The sequence below is a fragment of the Acomys minous genome (assembly GCF_964271855.1).
Source record: "Acomys minous genome assembly, chromosome: 1".
NCBI lineage: Eukaryota > Metazoa > Chordata > Mammalia > Rodentia > Muridae > Acomys > Acomys minous.
The window spans coordinates 61,583,490-61,596,990 of record NC_140483.1 but is presented as its reverse complement, the minus strand read 5'-3'; the positions used below and the strand labels follow the sequence as shown (position 1 = coordinate 61,596,990).

The 13,501-nt window shown below is 44.1% G+C and overlaps 1 protein-coding gene across 2 annotated transcripts in view; it reads right to left on the bottom strand.

Annotated features, from left to right (window-relative positions):
* MAP3K19 (mitogen-activated protein kinase kinase kinase 19) overlaps nt 1-13,501 on the bottom strand; it is a 38,808-nt gene that overhangs the window by 24,920 nt on the left and 387 nt on the right. The window contains exons 2-4 of one of the 2 annotated variants that reach the window (XM_084796089.1): nt 9,572-9,767; nt 6,871-7,059; nt 377-531 (exon numbers count right to left, since the gene is read on the bottom strand). In XM_084796089.1, coding sequence (XP_084652215.1) covers nt 377-531; nt 6,871-7,059; nt 9,572-9,767 — 540 coding nt within the window. The remainder of the gene's footprint in view (nt 1-376; nt 532-6,870; nt 7,060-9,571; nt 9,768-13,501) is intronic. The other variant, XM_084796090.1, reaches the window with a different exon arrangement.

Sequence of the window (13,501 nt, the reverse complement as noted above, 5' to 3'; positions counted from 1 at the left end):
CGAATAAGACAGGCATGGTAGCGCTCTGCCTATAATTCTAGGCTGGCCTCAAATTCAGCTATGTAGCTGAGGATGACCTTGAACTTCTGACCCTGCCTTTACTTCCCACATGCTAAGGCAACAGAGACATACTGCTCAGGTGCCTCATATACTGAAGACTGAACCTACTACCGTACCTGCCAACTGACCCACATCCCCAGTGCCCAAACAACAATCATCTAAACCGATAAAGAGCTAGATATCTTAACAATAATGGTCGATTTAAATATCAGTCCACTCCTCAAAATTACAGTAAAGGCCCTTTTATATGTAATTTCAGCAAATTGCAGCAGAACAGCCACCTTCCAGCTGGTGCTCGCTGACTACCTATACTCACGCGTGGTGCCTGAGGAGCTCGGCTAGAACTTCGGCAGGTCTGTAGACTGTCAATACATCCAGACTCTCAAATAGGTCCACGTCTCTCACAGCCAGCATCAGAGGGGTCAGGCCGTGTTGATTGGGGAAATTTATATCCAGGAACTCTTCACATGCCTTTAACAATAAAGAGGTTTGGTTTCTGCTATGTTTTTATTGTATGACTACTTAAGCCAATCTTTACATTTTCATTGCTTGGCCAATTTCTCATTTTGACTTTTTTTCCCTGCCCTGGAGTGGGGATTACCTCAGCCTTAACTTCGATATCTTCTCCCTACCTCCACCCCCATACAAAGGGCTTTTATTTATATTTCACTTAGAATGCCAGGATTTTCCCTCTTGGGTGTTTTGTCTTGTCTTGCTACTTTATGGTTGATGATGGCAGCCTAGGTTGTCAGTACAAGGAGACAAACGGATGCAATGGGAGGAGATTACTCTGCCATTTTCTAGGACATTGAGCTGCACATCAAATCTGGAGCCGCTCATGTAGGTCTCTGAAGGTCTCATGTAGGTCAAAAATGGTCTTGAATTTTCTATGTGGTTAAGAGTGCCCTCGGAGACCTGATAGGCTGTGGTCATATGGTGGGGGAGGAGGTCCCTCCTGTCAGAGGGAGGGGAAGAGGGCAGAAGAGGGAAAGAGGCTGGGAATGGGAAGATAAGAGCAAGGAGATAACAGTCAGAATGTAATGTAAATAAAGTATAATAAATTTAAAAAGTAGGAATGAAAAAAAAAAAAGAGTGACCTTGAACTTCTGATCCTCTTGCCTCCCAATTCTGAGATTACAGGTGTGCACCGCCACACCTGGTCTCTGTGGTGCTGAAGGTTGAGCCCGGGCATCATTCCTGATAGTCAAGCACTCTACCAGCTGAGCCACGTCTCCAGCACCCTCAGTGTCCTGTTTCTCAGTACCTGGCCTGAAAGGCTGAGAAAGTAAAAGCCTGAAAGAGACAGCCCTGTGTTTCAGTGTTGGCTCCCGAAGCTGGCTATTTAAGAGATGTGCACGGTGTGTCAGAGATGCTCTGTTAAATGGTTGATGAAAACACCCCCTTGATAGGCCTGTGGATATGACTCGGTCAGCGCAGTGCTTGCTGAATAAGTATGAGGACTTGAAGTCAATAACCTGAATCCACATAAAAAAGCTAGGGGTGGCAGCGTGCACCAAGATGCCAGTGCTGGGGAGGGTGTGGCGGGTTGATCCCTGGGCCTCGGTAATCACTTGACAAGCTCTGGGCAAGTGAGAGACTGTCTCCGATGAGGGAGAGGGAGAGAGAGAGTTAGAGAGACAGAAGCAGAGAGACACTGAGACAGAGCAAAGTGATTGAGGAATACCCACTATGTTACCCCTGGCCTCCACCTGCACACATGTGCCAATATTTACACATGAAGATGTGCACATGCACAAACACACAGAGAAGAAAATAACCCCAATAAGATAAAGGATGAGACGTTAAATGATGGACAATTTTCATTTGGTATATAAGTACATTAAAAAAATAATCTGTTAGCTGGGTGTGGGTGGTGCACGCCTTTAGCAGAGGCAGGCGGATCGCTGTGAGTTTGAGGCTAGCCTGACCTACAAAGTGAGTCCAGGACAGCCAAGGCTACACAAAGAAACCCTGTCTCAAAACAAAACAAAACCAACCAGACAAAATAATTTGTTTAGCCTGGCATGGTGACACACATCTGTAGAGGCAGGAGAATCTCTGTGAGTTCGAGGCCAGCCTAGCCTACAAAGCAAGTCTAGGACAGCCAAGGCCACACAGAGAAACCCTGACTCAAAAAACAAGACAAAATCAACAACAAATTGTTTATCTTAAATATAAATTTAACATGCTCACTTCTGTAGCTGATATACCAAACATAACTAATTATCCTGTATTTTTATTTGCAATATTAAAAAATGTTATTGTGTGTGTATGTATGTATGTATATGTATGTATGTATGATAAGGGTGTGTGTGTGTGCGTGTGTGTGTGTGTGTGTGTGTGTGTGTGTGTGTGTGTGTGTGTGTGTGTGTGTGTGTGTGACTACAGGTGTGCATATACCATTAGAGGACAATTTCAGTTGTTTTTCCCCTTCCACTGTGGGTCTTGAACATAGAACTTAGGGTTTCAGGCTTACACAGCAGGAGCTTTAACCCACTGAGCCATCTGCTGGCTCTAGCAACTCTGTTTTCTGACCTTCTAAGTTGCGCTGTATGGATGACATACCAACGTCTCCTTAATAGAGTTGCTTGCAAGACTAGTGCCACATGAAAGTCACTTAGCACATGACCCAGGGCAGGTGCTCCCTGAACACTGTTGACTGATTTACGACAGGAAGACATGCCATCCCACTGCATATATGTAGACAAAGCGGAAGGGGCATGTGCATAGGATTAGTTGCTTTAGTAAAAGTAAAATTTGGACCATGGAAATGGTTCACTTGCAAAAAATACTTGCTTTACACATGTGAGGACCCTGCTGGGTGTGGCGGCACATGCCTGTAATCCCAGCACTTGTGGTGGCAGCAGCAAGTGTGTGCCATAGTCTACAAATCCCAGCACTTGTGGAGGCAGAAGCAAGTGTGAGTGATAGTCTACAAAGCGAGTCCAAGATAGCCAAGGCTACACAAAGAAACCCTGTCTCGAAAAACAAAACTAAACAAAAACAAGCAGAAAACCAAATGTGAGGACCTGGGTTCAGCTCTCCAGCACTCCCAGAAAAAGCGCAGTGTGACTGTGGATGCCTATAAAGCCAGTAGTGGGGAAGCAGAGACAGCAGGATGCCTGGAGCTTGCTGGCCAACTTATCTAACCAAACTGGTGAGCTCCAGGCTCAGTGAGACACCTTGTCTCCGCAGACAGTAAGACGGACAGTGGTTGATAAAGACACCCAGTGTTGGGGCCTAGAGAGATGGCTCAGCGGTTAAGGGCACTGTCTGCTCTTCCAGAGGTCCTGAGTTCAATTCCTGGCAACTCCAGGGTGGCTCACAACCATCTATAATGTGATCTGATGCAGTAGGTATACATGCAGATAGAATATTCATATACATTAAATAAATAAATCTTCAAATGTTGACATCTGGAAAGTAAAAAACTGAAGGAAAGAGGAAGGAAGGAAGGAAGGAAGGAAGGAAGAAAAAAAGAAAGAAGTAAAATTTAATTCAGACTGTCAGAACTGAGAAGCTATTGGAAGGCCAAAAATATCCAAACTGCTTGTCTTATAAACCAAAGTAACTTGCTAATTTTCATCTGCTTCACTTTCTGCCATGGCAATATAGCCTTTACCTCAGCTTCTCTTGGGGCAAAGTGGAGCTAATGATATTACCTCAGCAGGGTGCTGTGGGAATTAGTTAATTTCTTTTCCTCAGTCTCTGAGAAGAAACTACCTCTTAGATCAATGCTTATTATTATCTAAGTCAATATGAGAGTTTAGAGCTGAGAGGCACAGTACAATAGCACATCAATTTAGCATCTGTTGATTAAACTCGGGTTCATATTCCAGCCAGTAAATAGTTGCTTAAAGCTTGGTTGCTAAATCTTCAGGGGTTAAAAAAAAGTAATATGGTTATAAAACAGAAACTGGGTTACAGTTTCATATGACCAGAGTACCATTAATTTTCTAAGCCTCAACTCAGGAAATGGTGAAATGGTGTTTTTAGACTGTCATTGAATACAACGAAAGAATGGAAAGGTCCTTTGGTTTTGTTACAACTGTCCTTGAACTTGACCTGTTTAGAATATCTTTCATTTCTTGATCTGTTTGTGTCTTTACCATAGGGGATTAGGAAAAAAAAAAAACCTGTTTCCTAGCAGCAATATTGATTTTCTTTTGGTTGGAAGATCACATGGGTCTCACAGAAGCACTGAAGGGCAATGTCACTAGCGAGAAATTGCTAACAGCTAATGTCCTTAGTTATGCATAAAATTTTGCAAGATGTTTTGGGGGTGAAATATCTAAATAAGAGGATTGGGAGAGTCAAGCATGGTGGTGCACCCCTTTAATCACAGCACTCGGGAGGCAGAGGCAGGCAGATCGCTGTGAGTTCGAGGCCAGCCTGGTCTACAAAGCAAGTCCAGGACAGCCAAGGCTACACAGAGAAACCCTGTCTCGAAAACTAAAAAAAAAAAAAGAAAGAAAGAAAGAAAGAAAAAAGAAAAGAAAGAAAGAAAAGAAAAGAGGATTGGGAACCCCCAAAGACAATGTTTTTAAAATACATTCTTGGGGCTAGAGTGATGAGGTTTGCTCCCAGCACCCATGCTGGGATGCTCACCATCACCTGTGACTCCCAGGTTCAAAAGATCCAGTGCTCTGCTAGACTCCAAGTGCACACTCAGACACCCACATGGATATACAAGCAAAAACAGAAATAAATGGTTAAAATATATTTTCAGGCTGGGGAGACGTCCCAGTTGGTAAAGCATTTGCCATGCAAATATGAGGACTGAAATCTGATCCCCAGTGCCCAATAAAAATCCAGGCATGTGTTGCCTAGTAGTTTCCTCTGCCCATCTTCCTGGGCACAGTGGCCCACGCCTGTAATCCCAGCACCCCGAGAGGCAGAGACAGATGGATTGCTGTGAGTTCAAGGCCAGCTGGGTCTACAAAGTGAATCCAGAGCAGCCAAAGCTACACAGAGAAATCTTGTCTTGAAAAGTACCAACCAACCAAACAAACAAAAACTGTCCCTCTTAGAGATGAGCCCATCAAAATATAAGATTTTAAAGGGAGGTCAAACATTTCATCTTTCAGGGAAGCTCATTAAGACAGGATGTGAAGCCGGGAGACATAGTGAGATTCTATCTCAAAAAACCAAAGCAACAACTAACCCCTCCGCCCAAAAAGCACCAGGTAGTGGTGGTGCACACATTTAATCCCAGCATTTGGAAGGAAGAGGAAGGTGGATTTATGAGATCAAGGCCAGCCTGGTCTACACAATGAGTCAGCCATGTCTACCCAGAAAACAAAACAAAACAATAACAACAAAAACTATAGCAAGTGAACAACTCAAAAATAGCTTCAGGAACTCCCTGAAACCGAACAGATTTATTCCCATAAAAACTACTGAGAGTCACTGTCAGATCTACAACCTAGAAAACTCAGCTCTGCACTGCCTGGACGAAACAGGCAGCAGCCAAGCTACCTGGATGAGGTTCAGACCAACTGAGCTAACTGCTAAGGACATTCTCCTCCACCCACTGAGCTGCCGCAGGCTGTGCAGTGAGCTCCAGGTTTCCAGCTTTCATGAGCTGGCACAGCAGGCATGGCTGTGGCAGGCTTTTGCCCTTCTCCGACATTCCCTCTGCCTCACTAAAAACCATTAGATTACGACCCTAAAGCTAGCCACCACGGTCTGCTCCCTTATTTGGCCACTTTCTCCTCCTGAGGCTGACTACCAGAGTTCAGCTATCAAAGTATTGAAACCCAGCAATCAAAAGCCCCCTTTGGTTCATCTAATTAACATGCCCAATTAAAATTAAACATTCCATCCTAAGTACCATCTCTTTGGTGGTATCTATACTTTGTTCTGTCATTGGTCCAGAAACCAAAAGGCCTGCCTATCCTACTTGATGATGATCCAGTGGATGTGAAACAACAAAGTGGCTGGCACTAGAGGAATGGATACTACAGTTGATCTCTGGCCTTCACACGCATGTGTAGACATGTGCACATTAACACACACACACACACACACACACACACACACACACACACACACACACACGCACACACACACATTGTCCCCTAAAGTTCTTTGGGCACAGCTAAATATTTTGCACTGTGTAAGCTCTCTGATTCCCCTTTCAGGATAAAGATAATAATTGCCACTGGCCCAAAGGGATCTAAACAGCAACTGTGCAAATGGCAGTGATATCCAGGGAACTGCTCTGAGCAAGCTGACAGCGGTCCTCTGGGTCTTCCTGGGGTTCATCATTTCCCAGGGGGGAGTGCAGCCTCACTCTGGCTCTTAGCTAGAGGGGGATGGAAATAGGTAGCTGTTCTGGTCTCTTAGAATCTTGTTTTCTACTTGTGTCCTGCCTGGTCCTGTATCTTTCTCATCCCCCTTGCCTGAAACGTTCTGGGACTGCATTTGAAAATAATTTTTTTTTTCTTCTTTGGAAGGACTCTTGGGGGCTGAAGAGCTGGCTCAGCAGTTAAAATTGCTTGCTACTCTTCCTATGCGGACCTGAGTTCAGCTACCAAACCCATTGGCTCACATCTGACTATAACTCTAGCTCCAGAGGACCTGACAACTTCTGTGGCCTCTTGGAGCATTCGTATACCTGTGTCCACACACATGCACACACACATGCATGCACACATGCATACACATAATTAAAAACAAAATTTAAAAAGTTTAAATGTAAATAAAAGCAATTTTTAAAGAGGAGTCCTGTATTGGGCATGTACTGGGCACAGTCTGTCTTCTGCACATCTGCCCACCGTTGCCCATGTAAATGTCATCGTGACTCACCAGCAAGTGTTGAAGCTGTTCCAGATCGCCTTGCCAGGAACTTCGTAGGAGCTGCATTTGGGGAGCCTGAATTCCCTTGCCTGACAAGAGCTGTCTCTGGATGTCACCATTAGCCACATGGAGCGCAGTTTGATGGCTGTAGTTGCAAAGGGTGATATCCGCTCCCCTCTCCAGAAGAATCTCAACAACCTGCAAAACAGTAACGTCCTTAAGGTCAAAAAAAAAATTGTGTCTTTATTTTCAGTTTTAAATGTTCATAATTATAGCTGTTGAGCACATTTCCATCCCTCCCCAATTAAAAAAAATGTTTTGCTTGTTTGTTTGATTTTTGATTTTTCAAGACAGAGTTTCTTTGTGTAGCCTTGGCTGTCCTGGAACTCATTCTGTAGACCAGGCTGGCCTCGAACTCATAGATTCACCTGTCTCTGCCTCCTGAGTGCTGGGATTAAAGATGTGTGCCACCACCCAGATGTTTTGTTGTTGTTGTTGTTGCTGTTGTTTTGTTTCTTTGAGATAGAGTCTGACTATGTCACCCTGGTTGTTCTGGAACTTGCTATATAGATCAGGCTGGCCTCAAGCTCAAAGAGATCTGCATGCCTCTGCTTTCTGATTGCTAGGATTCAAGATGTGTGTCACCATGGCTGGCTTGCTGGCTTACAAAGTTACTTTTAATTAATTAATTAATGTGTGGGTGTGGGTGGCTATTTGTGGGTGGCTATGAAGGCAAAATGTGCCTTCATGTGGGTATTGGGAAGACAACTTTGGTCTCCATGACTGAGCAGCAAATGCTCTTAAGTGCTGAACCATCTCTCTAGCTCCATCCTTAGAATATTCATACTTCTTAGTGTCAGCTGTACCTGCGGTGCTGGATAGAAGACTAACATAGTCATGGCTCTCATTTATGATAAAGGCAGATAAGGGTGGTATAAAAATGGAGAATTGCAGGCTGAGGGTGTTGCTCAGTGGTTGGAGATCATGGCCCCCCAGCAAGCAAGCAATTAGAAAGCAGGTCACTATTATTTACCTTTTTAAATGTTGAAACTGGGTCTCTGTGATGCCTGGTGTGGTGGTACTCTCTTCTAATCCCAACAATTGGGAGGCTGAGGCAGGCAGATCTCTGTTTGAGGCCTGCCTGGTGTACACCATGTTGCAGGCCAGCCAGGGCTCCATAGTGATTCCCTGCCCACTCCCCCGCGCCACAAAACCCCACAACAACAACAAACAACAACGACATCAAAATCCCAACTCTGTGACATGGATGATTTCTAGGAACTTTCTGTTTAGACAAAGCTCCATAAATATTTTCTTCTAAAGCCATATGAACATTGAAGTCTTTTTCTTCTTTTTTTTTTTTTTTTTTTTTTTTTGAGACTGGATCTTATGTAGTCCAGGCTATCATTGAGAAACCTGAACTTCTGATTCTCTTGCCTCTATCTCCTAAGTACTGGAATGAGAGGTGTGCGCCATGGCATCTAGTTTATATGGTGCTGGATCCGGGGCACAAGCTCAGGTCTTCCTGCATGCTAAGCAAACCCTGTCAGCTGAGCCACAACCACAGCTCCCAACATGTCAGCGTTGTTTATACTTGGGGAAATGGAACTCGTTGTCTGTCATCTATTTATCATTTGTCTCCCTACCACCAACCAGCTGTTGTTTCTCTCACACCTGTCACCTTCATCTATCTACCTATCATCTACCTACTCACCACCGCCACCCCAGAAACGATCTACCGTTTAGCTACATTTCTATTAGCTAGCTGTACAGCAGCAAGCACTGGGCTCGGGGTCTTGGACTAGCTAGGTGAATGCAATCTACTCCAGCTTGGGCCTGGCTTACAGAGTCTTGAATGCTGCAAATATGTCTCTTAAGTATTTCTGGATGGTGCATAAGCTATAATCAAATGCTGAAGTGATTATTTTTTCAGCAAATATGGAGTAGGTGTATGTGTGTCATGGCTTGTCTTTGGTCTAAGCCCTAAACAGTGAACCAGGTAACTGCCCGAACTTTAAGCTACCCGTGGTGTGGTAGGAACACAGAGACAGATGTGGCGAAAACAGTGAGGCGAGTGTAATGACAGAGGTGAACGCAGGAGGCTGGAGCCGTGTGAATGCAGAAGACCAGTGAACTGTCTCTCAAAGCCCAGGAGGACTTGAGAAGAGAGTTGTTACAAGGACGGAGGATACAGCTCAGAAGGTAGAGCACTTGGCAGCCATGCATGATGTCCTAGAGTTTGTCCCTAGTATTGCATAGACTGGGTGTGGTGACCCACACTTGTAATCCCCGTGCTCGCTGGGGAGGTGGAGGAGGAGGGACCAGAAGTTCAAGGTCATCCTTGGCTGTATAGCAAGTTCAAGGCCAGCCTTGGTAGTGTTAGTTATCAATTGAACAGAATCTGGAATTACCTGGGAAGTAGGCCTCTGGGCATTCCTGTATGAGAGCTGGTTGGTGTGTTTTTTGGTTTTGTCTACATTTTTTCTAACAAGCTATTGAAAACTTTCAAAAAAAAATAATAAAGGCTGCAAGTCCCCCAGGATGTGTCAGAAAGCACTATGAAGGGAAACTGGACACTGAGCTAGAGCTTTGCCAAGACTGGAAACAGGAGTTCACTGATGGAGGAACAGGATGCTCCCAAGCTTCAGGAAACTAAAGGAAAGCTCTCCTTCCTGCCTGCCAGAATCTCTTTTCTCTCTCCCCACTCTACCTCTGACAGATTTTCTTCCGCTGCAGTAATGAGAGGCGTATTTCCGGTCTGTGGGTGCTGAAAGTCAAGGTTTCCAAGGACGGAATGGACTTGAGGAATATGGCCACAGATGCGCTCCACATCACCCCTTGAAACCACTTCAAGGAAATCATGAATCAGTTTGTTTTTGTTCATCTTGCTGGTCCCATATAATTTCCTTAAAGAGAGAGAGAGAGAGAGAGAGAGAGAGAGAGAGAGAGAGAGAGATGATTTAATGACACAAATGCCAGCAAAACAGTGGGTGGTTCCAATGTAAATGCTCTATCTTTATAGTTATTCTTTATAGGGAAAAACTGGCTGTGACGAGGAGGTGGCTCGGTGGACAAAGCCCTTGCCACTCAGTGTGTTCAAGTTCTCAGAGCCCACAGAAAAGCTAAGCAGGCTTGGCAGCCACCTGTAACCCCAACACCCCGGAAGCTGACTGAGAATCCCCAAGACAAGCTGACTAGTGATGGTACGGAGACCCTCCCTCAACCAATAAGGGGCAAGTGAATAAGTATAATGCCCGACTTTAGGCCTCCATATGTGCACGTACACATGCCTGCATGCCCATGCAACATGCATTCACACACATGCACACACATATACACATGCACACAACTCACACACGTACAGATGTAAAAATATGGTAAGCAGGGTCTGGGGAGATGGCATCAGTTCCGCTGGACCTGGGAGCTTGCTTGCAGGTTCTAGCAGGGGAGTGCAGGGACCCATACACCCTGAATGAAGACTGGTCCTCCTCTATTCGGTGAAGGTCATCCCCTTTGACCAAGCATGTGTGCATGGCTTTGGGAGGGACACACATGGAGCGGTGAGGGAGGAAGGAGATGCCCGCCTAGCCAGCCAGATCAGCCAAATCAACCCTGGTGGTCAATGGAGTGATAGATGTCACAGCCAGGTCGCCCTCACATCCGATGGCATCAGTTGGTAAGATCACTTGCACTGCAAGCATGAGAACCTGAGATCAAATCTTGAGCACTCATAAGGAAAAAAGTTCCAGTGTGATCCCCAGTGCCCAGATGGTGGATGAAGGGAACAGACTCCTACAAGTTGTCCTGTGACCTCCATGTGTGTGCCATGGCACACACCTACACACACACACACACACACACACACACACACACACACACACACACACACAGACGCAGACACACACATACCTACCCTAAATGAAAATGTAATGAAAAGCAAAAATATTGGGGCTGGAAAGATGTCTCAGTGCTTAAACACACTCACTGCTCTACCAGAGTCCTGAGTTCAATTCCCAGCACCCACGTGGCAGTTCACAACTGTCTGTAACTACAGTGCCATGGGATCTAACATCTTCTGGTGTGCAGACACATATGCATACAAAATATCCATGCACATAAAGTACATACATAAATAAATAAGTGCATATATAAATAAATCTTTAAGCTGGTACACAGCTGTAATTCTAGCACTCCTGGAGGCAAAGGCAGGCAGATCTCTGTGAGTTCGAGGCCAGCCAGGTCTATACAGCAAGTCCAGGACAGCCAAGGCTACACAGAGAAACCCAGAAAAAAATAACCAATAAACAGACAAACAAATAAAAACAAAAGGCCAAGCAGTGTTGGAACACACCTTTAATCCTAGTGCTCAGGAGACAGAGGCAGGTAGATCTCTGAGTTTGAGGCCAGCCTGATCTACAGAGTGAGTTCCAGGACAGCCAGGGCTACACAGAGAAACCCCGTCTCAAAAAACCAAAATAAATTAAAATTAAAGACTGTAATTATGTAAACAATACTGTAATGCATAAATTGCTACTTATTTGCTTTTCGTACATCCATGCATTTATGTGTAACCTCCTGCTATCTGTCACACAGCTACTGTATTTTATTATTTCTTCTCTCAGTGATCTAAGTTGCTTCCAGTGTTCCACTCAGAAAACGTCACTGTGGCAGCATCCCTCCTGGAGCCTTGTTATGCATATCCCAAAAGCTTTTCTGCACTTAATGTGTCAAAGATATTCAATTTCACTAAAATGTGCCAGACATTCTCAAGAATGACCTCAGCGAGCAGCACCACCACCGATGCCACCTGTTTTCTTGGAGCTCATCTAAGAAGGCATAAGTGACTGCAGTCACTCAGTCATCACACTGATCATTAGCATTTACTAAGGGGACAGCTTGTAACTTAACTAAAGGTGGCAGGAACAGGCAATATGTTCAAAATTGGGCCACAGAATAATTTTAAGCCAGTACACGTACACTTCCTAGCAAATTGTTTTGCAACTTGAATTTACCTTCATAAGTTGTTCCTCAAAATGCAGTATTACACTCCAAGGCTAAGAAACAGGGATAATTACAGAGGATAATTGCTTTCATAAACAGAAGGTAATTACAGCTTGTCCTTCAATAAAGCTAAAAAAACATGTATTCAAATAACAACTATGAGAGAAATAGGTCAGATTACTCATAGAAGAGAAATAAAACCTCAAACCTCCAACTATTTTTTTTTATCCAAGATTGTTACCTAGCAATGAATGTTTAGAGTCTGTGCTTTAACTCTTTCAACTACCCTTTGTGTGTGTGTGTGTGTGTGTGTGTGTGTGTGTGTGTGTGTGTGTGTGTTTCCCCCTCAGGTAGGGGTTGGCTTTGCAGTTTGGGTTGGCCTAGGTCCCAGGCTGGCTTCAATCTCTCCATCCTCCTGCCTCAGACTCTTGAGTGCTGGTACGGCATTGTGTACCAAACCTGGATCTTGTATAATCTTTAAGAGATCACGTCACAAGTAGTATCTATTTGCTAATATAAAAATAAATAAATACAAATGTGAATTTAGCTAAACTGCAATCTCAAAGTTATCCAGGCATGGGAAGACTGGCAATGTGATCATTATTTGGTGATCTGTGTCACATTCAGGGTTGCCTAAAGAGTCAGGGCCCCTCTGTAGTGTCTCCACACACCCATCACTCAGGTAACTTGGACTGACTCACACTGCTTCTTACGGCTGAGCGCCTCCTCTGACTTCCAGCCTGAACGCTTCAGTTTTACGTTTTGCATGGAGAAAACTTTTCTCAACTTCCCATTTAGAAGTATTTCTTTGGGCAATTGATTTTTAAACAATAGTGTTTTGTTCTATGAGGTTAAAGGTGGAAAATTTATCTTCTGTTGGCTGACATCATTTTTTTTTTTTGAGACAGGGTATCTCTGTGTAGCCTTGGCTGTTCTGGACTCATTTTGTAGATCAATCTGGCCTCGAACTCACAGCGATCCGCTTGCCTCTGCCTCCCGAGTGCTGGGATTAAAGACGTGCGCCGCCACACCCAGCTCATCTTTGTTCTGAGCTGTATTATCTACTTGTAAAGTCAAAACTTTTATACCTAACCATGCACAACACAGCATTTCATGATGACATTTTCATATATGTAATAATTTCTTTTGATCGTATTTTCCTCCCATTACCCTCTTGTCTGCTTCTCACACCTGCTAAGGCCCTTTCTCTTCCCAGCCGGTCTCTCTTTTGTTTTCTGGCCTCTTGCTGTCTTTCTTTGTGCCCTGTCGGGTTGCTTATCAGAGCATGCTATCTTACCAGTAAAACTGTTTGTTAACATCTACATTTGGCTTGAAATATTGTATAGGAAAGGCTCAAAGCAACCAAAACTTGATTTTACATTAATAAAATGTGCCCCCAAATATGTGTAAAATAGTGAGTAGTTACGAAGTGTTTAACAAATATTTAGGTGATTAAAGCACAAGATTATTTCTACATGGCAGTCAATGGAAGAGTTTTTTTTTTTTTTAATTAATATACCTATCTTGTCATCACTAGTTTTCGATATGGTCTGGAGGCATTTCTATAAAGCGTTGGGAGGGATTATTTGTAAGGTCAAAACTAGCTCGCTACAACTCTAAGGATATAATTACTCAAGCT